The following is a 15,452-nucleotide window of genomic DNA, read 5'->3' as shown; positions in this document are numbered from 1 at the left end:
TATCTTTAGCTAGAAATGTCCATACATGATATTATTCAGTTGGAAGTGTATATATGAATGAGCACTTTATTGCTTGTAGTGGCAGTGGTGCAGGTTCAAAGGTAAAGTTCATAAGCCACCAAAAGTTTTATAACACTGTCAGTAATTCAGGATAGATGTCATGTTTGTGAATACAGATGTTCGAAAGCGCATTAAATGGGATGGCTAGTAACTGATCAGTGGGAATCAGTGGGAATGCTGGGGGATGATTGTTCCAATTCTTGTGGGATTCATTTAAGAGTACATTATGTATCTATTGTTGTGTGAAGGTTATTTGCTTCAGAACGGTCTCATATTCAAGTAATGTGCAGTTTAATGCCCCGTCACTGTACAGGCATGCTAGCCTGGAACCATTAAAATGCACATTACTTGAATATGAGACCATTCTGAAGCAAATAATTTTCACACAACAATAGATATATGATGTACTCTTAAATGAATCCCACAAGAATTGGAACAATCATCCCCCAGCATTCCCACTGATTCCCACTGATCAGTTACTAGCCATCCCCTTTAAAAGTATTTCATGTAAATAAACATGGATTTTACTTTTTTCCTATTGTTATATGTGTGTTTGTATGGGAGTGAATGCTTGTGTTTGTGATATCCATAGGCACAAAGCTCTTGCCTCTCAGTTTTTTATCGCTTCCCTGTGCTTTTAGTTGTTCTCATCTGTGATTTTGTTATTGTTTTTGCAAGGTTGGCAAAGAGCGCAACCTGAACTATGACCCTTGCTGCCTGTCCTACTTCTCCCGTGGGGAGTACCTGATCATAGGAGGGGCCAACAAGCAGGTGACATTGCATACAAAGGACGGTGTGCAGCTTGGAGTGGTGGGAGAGCAGAACTCATGGGTTTGGTGTGCCAAAGTCAGGCCTGATCAAAACCATGTCGTAAGTCATCTGTCCAGTTTTGCAACATTTAAGATAATCTCAGGTTACTTTGTTTTCTGACCTACTGTTGCCATGTTTGCTATTTTGAAATAGAACTGCAAATCCAGTGCCTGCTAGAATAATTCAAATTATTATATTGCTTAAGTGTTGAATCTATGCTAAGGATGGAAAGGATAAATGTTGTACTAAAGATTTTTGTAATCTTTTTTATTTTGTTCTGTTTTGCTTCTTTTATTCTACATGTAGGCTGTGGGCTGTCAAGACGGTACCATTGCACACTATCAACTCATCTTCAGCACTGTCCATGGCCTGTACCGGGATCGATATGCCTTCCGTGAGAACATGACTGACGTCATTATCCAACACTTGCTGACAGATCAAAAGGTCCGCATCAAATGCCGGGACCTTGTCAAGAAGATTGCGATATTCAAGCATCGCCTGGCTGTGAGTGAACAAGAATTGATATGCCATTTCTCATTGTTATGTCATATGCTGCCATATGCTTCTATGCTGGACTCTCTGTCCAGCATAGAATGTCCTGGATTGGTGATTAGGTACTTTTGCATCTCTTGATTGTGTATGGGGTACAACGCTCTGTAAAAGATATCTGGACTTTAGTTTTAGCCTCTGCATGTACAAATTGTGAAAAGTTTATGAAATGTTATCATCATTTAGTACCATGAATAAAGCATCAACTCATATTTGCTTCTCACACAAAGTTATGCCAATTGAATTAGTGAAATTCTTCCGTCGAGATGTTTTTTCTTTGCAACTGATTGACAAATTGCCCTACATCGATGTAAATAAGCACTGAATTGATCAGTCTTTTAGTAATAGCCATGATAAAAAAATGGACTGCACCAAGAATGTCACATGTTTTCATTGCAATTATGTGCAAATTCATGCTGAATTGCCAAGCTTAAAAGGCAGTTGTCAAGAATAATGTTACTATCTTTTAATTCATATGCTGCAACTACTGTGATGATGTAGATGTGGAAATCTTCCCTCATTTTGTGTCTGTACTGCATTTCTTGAATCTCTTTGCTGTGGCAGATGTGCAGTCAGAGGCAGTAACTGAATCATGGTGCTTGATAATGATTACATTCTCTCTCAGTCTTAATATTTATATGTGGAAACTGCCATTGACATTTACTGTTCAAGTCAAATGTAAGTGATAAGCGGACTTCATTGATGCATGCTTTCATAATACATCAGGTAGTATAGTTTAACCATAAATACTATCACATATTACTCTACTTCAATGTTACATTGTCTTATGTTGTCTGTCAGAAGTTTGTAAAAGGCTTCTTCTTCAGTACTTTGTGACCAAGTGTAGTCTTTCTTTTGTTTCAGAGGACAAGGGTTATGGTCTAAACATGGATCAAAGAAGTTTTGCCACCAATCTTGAATGTAGAACATGTACTACTCATGTTAATATTTATAAGTCAATTTATTGAAAAAAAAAAGATTAAAATCATATATTCAATTATAATTGAAAACAAACAAACATTAAATTCTCCAATAAGAAATCATCTGAGCATATTAACTTCCCCATTTATGTGTAGGAATTTATCTGAACTAATCTCACAGTCAGTCCTAACTGAGGAGCATGCATGGCAAGTCAGTAATTCCTGTCATTTCCCACATCCAGGTTCAACTCTCAGACAAGATTGTGGTGTATGAGTTGTACTCAGATGATGCCTCCGACATGCATTACAGGGTGAAGGAGAAGATCAACAAGAAGTTTGACTGCAACCTGCTGGTAGTCTGTGCAGACCACATCATCTTGTGTCAGGTAGGTTGACTCAGTGTCATTTCTGTCATTTCTGTCATTTCTGTCATTTCTTTGCTCTAGAATCAGCCCCACTGGACACATTATGATTGGCTGACAGTGCACCATCCCAAAACTGGTTTTACAATGATGATCATTGTGTCACTTGTTTGCCATTTGCAGCTGGTCAACACAGACTCAAATGAATGTGATATTTGCATATAAAGCTAGATATCCAAATACCACGGAACAGTGACTGTACATAACAAGAATACTCTCCAAACCATTCATAATGTCACTGCTATAGTGTTTTCATTTTGGATTTTACGGTACTTGAAAATCTTCATACTTATAGACAAGAGATATCGTGTCAGCTGCTGCTATCATGACGTGAGGTTTCAGCAATTTCTTGAGCATGAAAGTTGTGTGATGAATTAGTCTGAAGTTTCCTTGGGTAGCTAGAGGAGATTCTTTAGTTTGAAAGAGAAATATTGTAATATTTGCTGTGTAGGAGTAAATATTTTTGAGTTTATCTTTACCTATGCATCTTATGTCTTATCTCAGATTTTAATGATAGTTAGTAGTCAGGACTCAAGATTACTGTGATCATTAATATTATTTAGATCATTAACATGCATTTTGTTAACATGATTGTCGTGGATATCACCAATAGCATAAATGAGATTATGAGTTAAGCAATTTCTGATCCTGTTAACTTGTCAGAGCAAAAGATAGAAGCACAGGCAAAAAAGGTGTGTACATTTTAAACGAACTTCAAACAAATTAAAGCTGTGCTGTGATAACCTTGGTGCATCTGCTTGTAAGCATTCAGGAGTAATAAAATCAAGCCTTAACCTCTCTTTACTTACCAGGAGCGACGTCTGACGAGCCTGACCTTCTCTGGAGTCAAAGATCGTGAGTGGGTGATGGAAGCTCTGATCAGATACATCAAAGTGATTGGAGGAGCAGGTGGCAGGGAGGGACTGCTTGTTGGTCTCAAGAATGGCCAGGTGAGAAGAAATACCATTCCCAGCAGCTCATGTTTAATTTATATCATTCTTAATATTTATGAGGGTGTTATCTTCCTTGTAGACCAGTGGAAAAGCTATTCAAGTTTATTCAGCGACTTATGGCATTGCCTTGACAGATTTCCAAGGGCAGTTATTGTTCCATTTCTATGCCATATATGACCACACTTACTACCCTTTGCCAATGCATAAAGCTGGTTGAATGGGTAAAAGTGAAATGAGTGCAGTGTGGAGGGACCAGTGTATGCTTTTATGTAGACTTGCATTGCAAAGTCCCAAATGTTCTTGTGAGCAGTTTTGGTGTGTGTAGATGTCTTATGGTAGAGTTGGATGTTATTATCTTCTTCTTTTTTTCTTTTTTTTTGTTGTTGTTGTTAAATATTTCACAAAGTAAAAAAATTTCACATTGTCAAAGTTTTAGTTTTTACTTTTAGTTTCAAATATATATAAATTCTCATTTGTATTTCCAATATTAATAGTACTACTATGGTTAACCCTTTGATATGTTACTTGATAGACCAGGACAAAATTGCAAATCCATATGTTATATGATTTTTAAACTTCATCTTTTTGCCTTGCAGATTTTCAAGGTGTTTGTGGACAACCCATTTCCTATCCTGATCCTGAAGCAGCAAACATCAGTGAGGTGTCTGGATATAAGTGCCTCAAGGAAGAAACTAGCTGTAGTAGATGAACACAACACATGCCTTGTCTATGACATCAACACCAAAGAACTTTTGTTTCAGGTACCACATGCTATTGATGATTTTCAACTACATTGTATATTTATCAACTATATCACCATGGCTTTGTTTATGACCCCGTTTACAGTGCGAGGCTCGGCCGCGGCTCGGCCGCGGCCGTGCCCAGCCCCGCTTCAGTGTAAACGCGCAAAAGGCCAAATGCGAGGCCAAAATTGGCCTCGCATTTGGCCTCGCTCTGGAGGCCTTTTCTTGGTGTAAACGCAAACTGGGCCAAATGCGCGGCCAATTGCGCGGCCAATTTTAGTCTGGCTTCCAAACCCTCTGCATGTATCTTTCGCTATTCAGGATATTAACCCCCTCAACGTCGAAAACTAGTATAGTTTAAGGTGGTTTTGTCCTGCAAAGGATTCTTTCCTTCGGCAAAGGCCTTTGCCCGAACGGCGACTTCGTCGCCACGGAATTCATTTGGCAAAGGGTCTGAAAACCAGACAATACCAAATTGCATTTGTTTACAAGCAGAGCGCCACTACGACAAAATATTGAAAGGTTTGAATCAAAAGCGCGGCCGAGCCCGGCAGTGTAAACGGACAAAATTGCGGGGCCCGGCCTCGCAATTGAGGCTGGGCTCGGCCGCGGCTCGGCCCAGCCCCGCACTGTAAACGGGGTCTATGTGAATGCACAAGATTTGTCTAAGAGAATCTCATAAAATATGTTGTTTTCATGAAGTATGACATAGCAATGACATATACTTACTCAAGACTAAATTCTGATGTTCTGCCAGTTATAAAGTTCTTTGACAAACATTAGTAGAATGCCTACCTGCCATAATGTCTGATAACCCTTGATATATAGAAATATATATGTTTCCCCCTTAACAGGAACCAAATGCCAACAGTGTGGCATGGAACACACAATATGAGGATATGTTGTGCTTCTCTGGTAATGGCACACTGAACATCAAGGCCAGCAACTTCCCGGTGAAGCAGCAGAAGCTGCAGGGATTTGTTGTTGGATTCACTGGCTCCAAGATCTTTTGTCTCCACATCTATGCTATGACTACAGTGGAAGTACCCCAGTCTGCGGCCATGTATCAGTACCTGGAACGAAAGCAGTTTAAGTGAGCTCATTGCATGATCAGATTCAGTGCAGTTTAAACACCTGGGGGGGGGCATTTCATGAAGCGTTTTGGTCGGATATTTTTCTGACAAACTGTTACAAGCTACTGAAATTCTTGCATCTGATTGGCTGAGAGCAAATTTGTCCGACAACTTTGTCGGACAAAATGCTTCATGAAATGCCCTCCAGATTGTGACATGACGATACGTGATTTCCACCTACTTTTCAAAGTTACAACTATGAATATATTATAACTCAGTATAAGTACCGTGATTTAATCTCTGAAAGTTGTGTTTATTTCAATTACCTTTTATACACTCTATCAAGTACTACTAAGTGTAGAGACATATTGCATTTTGCTGATTTTAAGATTCAATGGAAGAGAGCTTACAATTCTTACTCAGATGAATCTTGTATTTTCTCTATTTTATATGCTGTGATTGACATCTTTTTTTTTAATAGGATGAGTAAAGACAATATTCATAGCAGTGACATTCATAGCATTTCAGTGAAAAAAAAAATGCTTCAAGGTGACAAGACGTATTCACAAGAATCTTGTAACTTCTTTATAACCTCCGCCAAGGGAGGAGGTTATGTTTTTGTTACCGTTGGTTTGTTTGTTTGTTTGTTTGTTTGTTTGTTTGTTTGTTTGTTTGTTTGTTAGTTTGTTAGTTAGTTTGTCCGTGTGCAAAATAACTCAAAAAGTAGTTAATGGATTCGGATGAAACTTGCAGGAAAGGTTTAGAATGATGCAAGTAACAGATGATTAAATTTTGGTAGTGATCCAAGAATTTGGGGGGAATTCATGAAGGATTTTTGATATTTTGGCAGGTAGGGTCAATGAACTTCGGAGTTCAGGCTGCGCGTATTTGAGGTTTACATGCGCGCACTAAAGTGCGTGCTCTAGTTTCTGCTAGGGCGAGGCGCGCCGTGCAGCTGAGGGTTTATGACGTAACAAAGGCTTCTATATTGGGAAATCGGGCGACTTTCAGCACACAATGCAATAAGTACGTACGGGTGGAAATCACTGATATCTCTATGGAAGAACAAGATCAGCGGTAGAAATGAGCTGCATATGCTTGGCAGAGGTCTGCGCTCTCAGAGTGCTTCTCTAGTTTTATATGCTGTGATTGACGTCTTGTAAGCAACAGTTTGTATACAAACGAGTATTGCACAAGCTCTATTATACTGATGTGATAAGACCAATCTTTTGAATGATGTAAGAGAAGATTTACTGAACTTGTCATTGATTAACTTTTTAATGGTGTGCCACATATTGCCAATTTACTTGTTTCTTTTGTTTCTCTGCTATTATGCAAAACAAGATTTATGTGCTGGTAATCGCATGTGAATGCAGAAAAAATAACAGATATTCCTGTTTTGCACATAAAATTGTTACAAGATCATCTGTTTTGTAGTAAGAAATTGCAAAACATAAATCTATTATAGTTTTATCTATTTGCAGTAGGAAATGACAAATATGTTTTACCAAGTTGCTGTTGTAAGCCCAAAGGTCATATCTGCAACACTGATGCATACCTTTTGCTGTACTGTGTAGTTATATGACTTAATAATCTGTACATCTCCTTCTAAAAATTGATCATAGCAGTTTGTTAGTGTAATTGTTATTCAAGCCATATTTTTTTTGTTCACTGGCAATTTCAGAGATGCATACAAAGTTTCATGTCTCGGGGTGACAGAGAAGGACTGGACAGCCCTAGCTCATGAGGCACTCCAGGGTCTTGACTTTGATACAGCCAAGAAGGCCTTCACACGAGTCAGAGATCTTAGATATCTAGAGCTCATTCACAGTATCGAGGTAAACCCTGCTTGCATGAGTTTATCTGTTCACATTCATGACATATATGTTATTGTTCTTCAGTGTTTTAATGTTAAAGTGACAAGTTCCCCCATCCCCATAAGAACTTGTGAACTTGAGAGTGGAGTTACTTTCATGCAGTGAATAGTGTGTCATTTGACAAAGTCATCATGTGAATACATTGTGGCTTGAGAAGTGACTGAAGGCTATTTGTGATCAGAAATAAGGGATGGGCAATTGAATTTAACAAACATTGAAATTGGTTCCTTGTAGGCCACACTAAATTCATTTTTTGTAATGTGGGCATGCCTGTGCACACATTGCGTATTGACTGAATGTCATACACTGTTCACATGCATGTTAGAGGTGTTCCATGTTGTGCTTTGATAGTGCTGAAACATTTTCAAGGTACATACTATCACAAGTGATGGTTGTATGCTTAATACTCAAGAACAACTAAAATACCATACTGGAGTAGACTGAAGGTTGTGATGCACATAATTGAATTTACTCCATGCTGCATGCTCAGATCATGCTAATGCCACTCCATGCTGCATGCTCAGATCATGCTAATGCCCCAGTCACATATAAACACGGATGCTCGAGGATCTACACGGTGATCCGAGGACGTCCGGGGATATCCGGGGAGATCCAGGATTTTGGTATGACTGTACACACGGTATCAACACGGCAGCTACATGGATAAGGCCGGAAGAGCGCGGCGTCTACACGGACAAACACGGCATCTACACGGATCAACACGGCAGCTACACGGCAGCCACACGGACCACCCCGGATTGCCAACACGGCAATCCCCCGATGACGCCGGATGTTTTTGACCTCCAGAAGTTGCCGTGTTGGCCTCCTGGCGTCAACACGGATCTCTCCCTGGATCAGATCCGGGGTGGTCCGGGATGATCCGGGATGTCTATGTGACTGGGGCATAATCTGAAGGAATTTGTTTTTGAGTGACAAAATTTGAAAGGGTTTAACTCTCTAAACTGGACAATACACTGTGAATACCAGTGGCTTCTGTAAAAGCAATTTTTAGAGTTCATATTTGGATAAAAACACAATGAAAGTCAAATGTCAAGGTTCGTGGCTGAATTTTGTTCCATTGTTTACAATAACTCAAGAAATCATTTGTTAAGATGCTATCACCAGACATAAACATTTGTAGTGTGCTATCAAAGTGAAATTCCACTTCATACCCAAATTGACTATGTGTGCAATGAGTACAAGGAAATCAAATGAAACTGCAGAAGTGTCACGAATACTGGACATAAATGTTTATTACAAAAACAGTAATATTGCTCAAAGTGATTTATGAAACTGAATTAGGTGGTGATGTTATTACCTCCCAAGTCATCCATTGACCTTTTACAAACATCTTTATTATTCTCTTGTTTCAAAGTATTTAAGATTTGTTATAAGTTTTCATTGTTGACCTTTGAAAATGAAATGGGTAATCATGTTGTCAGTGATACTCTATACCTCTGGGATATCTTTATTGATTCAAGTGACACTTTCTATATCAGGTCCAGGAGAATTGGATTTTAGATGACTTATTGCCAGTAAACCATACATGTTTGTGTTTCTTTGTCACAGGAGAGGAAGCGTCGAGGTGAGGTGGATGACCAACTGTTCCTGGCTGACATCTATGCTTACCAGGGCAAATTTGGAGAGGCAGCAAAGCTGTACAAGAGGGCTGGGCAAGAGCAGAGAGCCATGAATATGTATACAGACCTTCGTATGTTTGACCATGCTAAGGTAAGACACTCTCAGCTCACAAATACCCTCATGAGCCTTAAGGTAGTCCTATTGATGTTCATCTCAATGATATTTTGATATTTGTGGCACAGTGCGGAAACATTAAGTTTTGTATGCGTAGTGTTGGTAGAAAGAGTAAAATAGAAACAGTTTGCTTCCATGGCATACTTCTTTCATCCTTCATCAGGAATTCATTGGTTCAGGTGATCCTCAAGACAAGAAACTTCTCATCACGAAGCAGGCAGACTGGGCCAAAAATATCAATGAGCCCAGGGCAGCAGCTGAAATGTACCTGTCAGCTGGCGAGCATCTCAAGGCAATTGAGATCATTGGTGACCATGGCTGGGCAGACATGTGAGTAATGTACCATGATTGATGTGGCTTTGAGTGTCAGACAGTCTATCATTCTTTCTACACCAGGTTAAATGACATGAGACTGTAATCAAAAAGAGGTAAAGTTTAAGAAGAAAAAAAAAGTGTGCTTTATTCAAAAGTGGCAGTTATTGGTCACAAACAAAACTAGCAAAAAGGCAATTCCTTGCAATTTATGCATATATAAATGTGTAAAAATGACAAATATGTGAGTAAGAAATTTTAGTTGAGACTTTGGGAGACATCCTTCCCGGTTCTTTAATTGAACAAACAAGGCAATGCAGATTTGAGCTGTCAGGTTTTATTCAACTCACACAGTGTACACAGCTGAGACAGACAGTTGCAAAGAACTACAACCAAGATCAAGATTTAAAACACACAAGGAATCTGTGATATGTGTCAATAGTTAAATTATATACAGTTCTCAAAGAAAAATGCCTGACAGAAGTTATGGAATTCCATTGGGCAGAAACCAACAGAATTTTGTGGAAAGTGTTCACAAAAAACACATTTTTGTAAAACATGTCCAGCGTTAATCTGCAAATTCGTCAAGATAATTGAAAGTGCTTTTCCATTGAGATCATTAGATAGCTCTATCTTTGCCTTATATCTGAACATGGATGACCAAACAAGTCGAACAGGAGAAAGCTAAATCTTAAGTGGGAGAAAATACATCTTAGGCAGGAGGCACACAGCTAGAGGAGGAGAAATGTACAGGCAAGTGGTGGAGTGGGAGATGTTGAGAAAATTTCCTCAAAGCAGGAGAGTTAGATTTTCTGCAGAAAGTACTCTCTTTTATTAACACTTTGTCAACATCCTGGAACCAATTCATGGGGAAAGTCGAATACAGTGTGGGTCTCCATGGCACTAGATTATTATTCATTGATACTCATTGAAACGCACCATTAGTACAATGTTACTACTGTTAGCTGTAACTTGAGCATCAGTATTGGAGTATTTAATATAAAAATGCACTTTTAGTGATTGCACCATGTTATGTCTTGTAGCTCAAGAATGTAAAAGATACTTCATGTTGTGACAAGTGCAGAAAGGTATTTATAAATGTAAGTACAAATACACATCATGAAAGCTTTGGTATCAAACATTGTCACTAAGATGCATCTCTCTGAGTGATTATGATAATCACACTACTAGCAACAGGACATTCAATGTCAGGAATAGTGTTTACATTTAACAATTCTTTTCATATTGGTATCTCTCAGGTTGATTGATGTTGCACGAAAGTTGGACAAAGCAGAGAGGGAGCCTCTGGCAAAGTGTGCTCAGTACTTTAAGAAGATGGAACAGTTTGCCTATGCTGCTGAGACCTACACCAAGATGGGGGACACCAAGGCTCTTATCCTTCTTCACGTAGAATCCAGACATTGGGATGCTGCATTCACACTGGTGGAGAAACATCCAGATTTCAAGGTGACATCATGTTTTATAGCATACATACACTTTGTTAAGCCCCAATGCAATCACTGTGTATGTTTATGAATGCACTGTCACACAGTCTTATCCCGCTGAGGACGGACTGATTTTGCTACAACACGCATTTCCCATAGACACCTGCCCGAGTATACTCAGGACTCGTCCTCACCGGGTTAATAATGGTGAAAGAGAAAAGGTGATATGCAAAAAGTGAGACTGCTCTGACCGTGTGTGTGTGTGTGTGTGTCTGTCTGTCTGTCTGTACGCCTGTGTGTCTGTGTCTGTGTCTGTGTCTGTGTCTGTGTCTGTGTTAGTGACTGTTAGGCTGACAATAAGGCCTTCTCCCTAGCATACTGTGTGAGCCACAGCTTGCACACAAGTGTGCCTTAGACTTGTAGGATAAGTTGTGACAGCAGTCTTCTCTATTGTAGTCTAATGCATGTATGAATTTGTAATTGCAAAGAAATGCAAAGGAAACAAACTTTGAAGATGTTATCATCATGCTCCATGCATTCTGATATTCTGAATAACATTTTGGATAACACTTCATGCTTGTGCACCTTCCATGCCAAAGCATTGTTATGGTGATATGCGAGGTAAGGTAAAAGAGTTTGGACATGTCTTTCTTGCTTTGAAATGGGTAGTTTATGAATAACTATTATTTCCTGCCGATGGAAATACTTATATGTAGCTCTTTTATTGGATTACCATACCTCAAAGAGAAAAGAAACAATGGTAATCACATTGTGTATGGCTCCTCTTGGCCTCCAGCAATTCTCATTCCTAATTCCAGTCTTAGATTACCAGGGAACTATGTAAATTCAGATTGAATATAAAGTAGCAAGGACTGAAGTTTTAAATATTTCATGCAGAATGTTCATCATCATAAGCCCACTGCCTTGGCATGTTGTTGCACACTAATGACTGTCTGGAAAGTAATACAAGTATACTCAAATTGAGCATCAATGCTACTATATATGTAATTGATATGTTAATGTTTGTTTTGTTCATATTATTGTTTGTTCTTCAGGATGATGTCTATGTTCCATATGCCCAGTGGTTGGCTGAGAATGACAGATTTGAGGAAGCTCAGAGAGGTAAAACATGCTGCTTATATGAATGTAATGATAGCAAGTGGTTGCTGATTTCAAAGCCTCTAGAACTACATTATATTTATAATTTATGTCTACATGCAGATCTGTCATTTTGCAATGTCTCATGCATTCTCACTGACACCTACCCTCTAATGTCGACACACTTGTTTGCTTGCTTCTTTTTTTTTTCTTCTTCTTCTTTTTTTGGCATGCAGAGAAATGTATGGTGGTACACAACTACTAGAACAAGTATTATTTGGGATAATTCTTGTAGAAATTATATTGATGTAGATATTTTGGATAATTCTTTTAGAAATTGTTACATTCTCTGAGCTATGGGCATTATTTAGAACACCTGAATACCTTTCACAAGTATTGTCTTTCTGAACTATGATGACAGCCTTTGAGAGGGATGAATGATATCAACAGTTAACAGTTTTGATGCAAAAACTGATAGTAAGTAAGGGGTGTTTGTATAACAGATATTGTTGGTAAGCATGTCCTTGAACACAGGAGTTTGGATTTTGACAAAATTGTTTAAATTTTGTACAGACATTAGTAATTGTTTGCAAAAACTGGATTCCCTAAGTCAATAATTCTGCAAGAGTCAGAATGTCTTGACATTGACTATACAATCCTTGTTATTCTTAGTCATGTATTGTTTACTGGCACACTCACACAAACACACATACTATTATACTCTACCCAGCATTCCACAAGGCAGGAAGGCAAGATGAAGCTGTCAGGGTACTAGAGCAGCTCACCCACAATGCTGTGCTAGAGAGTCGCTTCAACGATGCTGGCTATTACTTCTGGATGCTGTCCATGCAGTGTCTTGAGATAGCAGGAGGTATGTTTTCGTTGAAGGAGTGAATCATCTTTTGTGTAGTCAATCAACCTGAACATTCTTAATTTTTTATTATTCTTTACATGATAACAGATGATAAATGTATTACAAATGTAGAAGAGGAAAATATAGAAAGTACTTGAGACATTCTCATGCAGTGGTGAATCAAATATGTACAAACTCGAAAGAGGAATTTGATGACAGACTTACACATGAGTCAGGGATAATGTAATTGCTCTAAACTCCTCTTGTCCTGTTCTGTTGTCATAATGCCAAGTGCAAAAAAAATACAATTTTGATTTTGCATCTTTCAAAGAAAGTCCAGTTCATTCTAACTTTGTGAGACACAGACAATCAGAAAGACAATGTCCACATAATATTTGCTTGCCAAGAGGTGAACATAAAGCTATGTTTCATGAGGAAGGTAATACAATGCTGGAGTGAAAATAATCTCGTCTAGAGGAGGGCAATAATTTATTTTTTTAAGACAGATCATGGCAACAACTTGTTGGAGGTAAGGCAGCTGATATCCATTATCAAACATGTAATATCGGTGCTCATGTTTGGGATACAGTAAAAGACAGAAGAGAGTGATCATGTACATGGTCTACAGCTGTGTTTCAATAGTAGTATAGAAATTGTTGCATAAAACGTCAGTGTTTCAAACTAACCTGCTTGCATTCCTGAATATCATGTCTCATTTCTATGTTCTATTTTTTCTGCTTAATGCATATTTCTCTCACATTCCTTGAAGATGACCGTGATAAAAGTGAAGAGATGTTGCGCAAGTTTCAGGAGTTCCAAGCCAAGGCTGAAATGTACTATGTCTACCACTCCATTCAGCGCTACACTGATGAGCCATTCACCTCACATCTTCCAGATGCCTTGTTTAACATGGCCCGGTACCTTTGGCATACCATCCTGAATGACATTCCTTATGGTATCAGCAAAGTGTATCCTTTCTAACAAAAAAGGATTTCTTTATCAATGCTCCACTTTTGAATGTAAAGAGTAAAAGAAGTTGCATGAATGAAACAGCAAATGCAGCAAGTATAAGGTAGAAACTTTAAAGGATACTCCTGTTCTGTTGGCAGTGCAGTCCACTTTTGTAAATTCATTTCAGATGATAAGGCTTTGCAAAGGTGATATTGCAAATGCTGGTTACTAACACGACTGCTCAACATGCGAGTACTATCTTGATGATACTTTTGACTTGTTAGCTATCTCAAATCGATCCACAAGCTCAAGAAAAACTTAGAGATACAAGTGTTCCTTGCAGCTTGAATAACAATATATGTTTAATAGAAATAAATTTTGCTAAAATTTGAATAGTAGGAAGCATTCCTGAAAGTCATTATCATGGTTCAATGATTTACCTTTGAAGAACCCAATATGATTTGCAGACTACTCACTGAAATATATAATGTATGATTAAAAAAAAAAAACCCAAAACAGTGCTACATATTTTTAGTTAAGTAAGTTTCCTGGAGACGGAGCAATTATGTGTTTTCACTCATTTGCTTTCTTACATACATATTTAAGTGAATTAAACATATAATTGGTACAGCATGGTAGCTTTCATCACAATGTCTATAAGAATAAAATGTATGTTCCCCTGTGTTGTCATTCTATTCCTTAATGGAGTGAATTCTGACCACACAGTAACACCCTGTATGCCCTGGCCAAACAGAGCCGCAATCTGGGGGCTTACAAGCTAGCTCGCTTTGCTTTTGAGAAGCTCCAGTCTCTGCGTATCCCACCCAGGTTCCAGGAGTCCATTGACCTGGGCAGCATCACCATCAGGTCCAAGCCCTTCCATGATGCCGAGGTCAGCCTCACACATTTCATTTCATTACCTCCGGCATGGGAGGAGGTTATGTTTTCGTTACCGTTTGTTTGTTTGTTTGTTTGTCCGTGTGCAAAATAACTCAAAAAATAGTTGACGGATTTGGATGAAACTTACAGGAAAGGTTGAGAATGACACAAGTAACAAATGATTAAATTTTGGTAGGGATCCGAGAATTTGGGGGAATTTATGAAGGATTTTTGATATTTTGACAGGTAGGGTCAATGAACTTGGGAGTTCAAGCTGTGCATTGTTGAGGTTTTCAAAAGCGCACTAAAGTGCATGCTCTGGTTTCTACTAGGGCGAGGTGCAGCTGAGGCGCAGCTGAGGGTTTATGACGTAACAAAGGCTTCTATATTGGGAAATCGAGCGATTTTTCACCATGTTTATCTATGGGTGGAAATCACTGATCTCTATGGAAGAGCCCAAAGAGCTTTTCCCCAGTGGTGGAGGGGAGAAAAATCTCTTTGGGAAGAGCAAGATCATCGGTGGAAAGTAGCTGCTTGGCGGAGGTCTGCGCTCTCAGAGTGCTTTTCTAGTTTCATTTATTTCCACATTAAAAAAATACAGTCAACCTCGCTTACCTCGACGTCAGATTAGCCGAATATCACTTACCTCTGGGGCAAAATGAAAGTCCTGATTGTTCCTATGGAGTTTCCGTGTATTAAAACTCGCGTAGCTTGAAAAAACTAACTCTAAGTTTGGTTACCTCGAAGGGAAA

The 15,452-nt window shown here is 38.8% G+C and overlaps 1 protein-coding gene across 1 annotated transcript in view; it reads left to right on the top strand.

The window, feature by feature from the left end:
• The window catches only part of LOC140246211 (intraflagellar transport protein 122 homolog), a 49,572-nt gene that overhangs the window by 24,482 nt on the left and 9,638 nt on the right, over positions 1-15,452 (top strand). Inside the window, exons 8-21 of the mRNA XM_072325661.1 lie at positions 739-930; positions 1,177-1,374; positions 2,582-2,725; positions 3,574-3,711; positions 4,311-4,475; positions 5,312-5,550; positions 7,215-7,368; positions 8,977-9,138; positions 9,326-9,492; positions 10,734-10,941; positions 11,975-12,041; positions 12,748-12,888; positions 13,640-13,838; positions 14,548-14,713. Coding sequence (XP_072181762.1) covers positions 739-930; positions 1,177-1,374; positions 2,582-2,725; positions 3,574-3,711; positions 4,311-4,475; positions 5,312-5,550; positions 7,215-7,368; positions 8,977-9,138; positions 9,326-9,492; positions 10,734-10,941; positions 11,975-12,041; positions 12,748-12,888; positions 13,640-13,838; positions 14,548-14,713 — 2,340 coding nt within the window. The remainder of the gene's footprint in view (positions 1-738; positions 931-1,176; positions 1,375-2,581; positions 2,726-3,573; positions 3,712-4,310; positions 4,476-5,311; positions 5,551-7,214; positions 7,369-8,976; positions 9,139-9,325; positions 9,493-10,733; positions 10,942-11,974; positions 12,042-12,747; positions 12,889-13,639; positions 13,839-14,547; positions 14,714-15,452) is intronic.

Source organism: Diadema setosum, chromosome 2, assembly GCF_964275005.1.
Source record: "Diadema setosum chromosome 2, eeDiaSeto1, whole genome shotgun sequence".
Lineage (NCBI taxonomy): Eukaryota > Metazoa > Echinodermata > Echinoidea > Diadematoida > Diadematidae > Diadema > Diadema setosum.
This window is presented reverse-complemented; position numbering and strand designations above follow the sequence as displayed.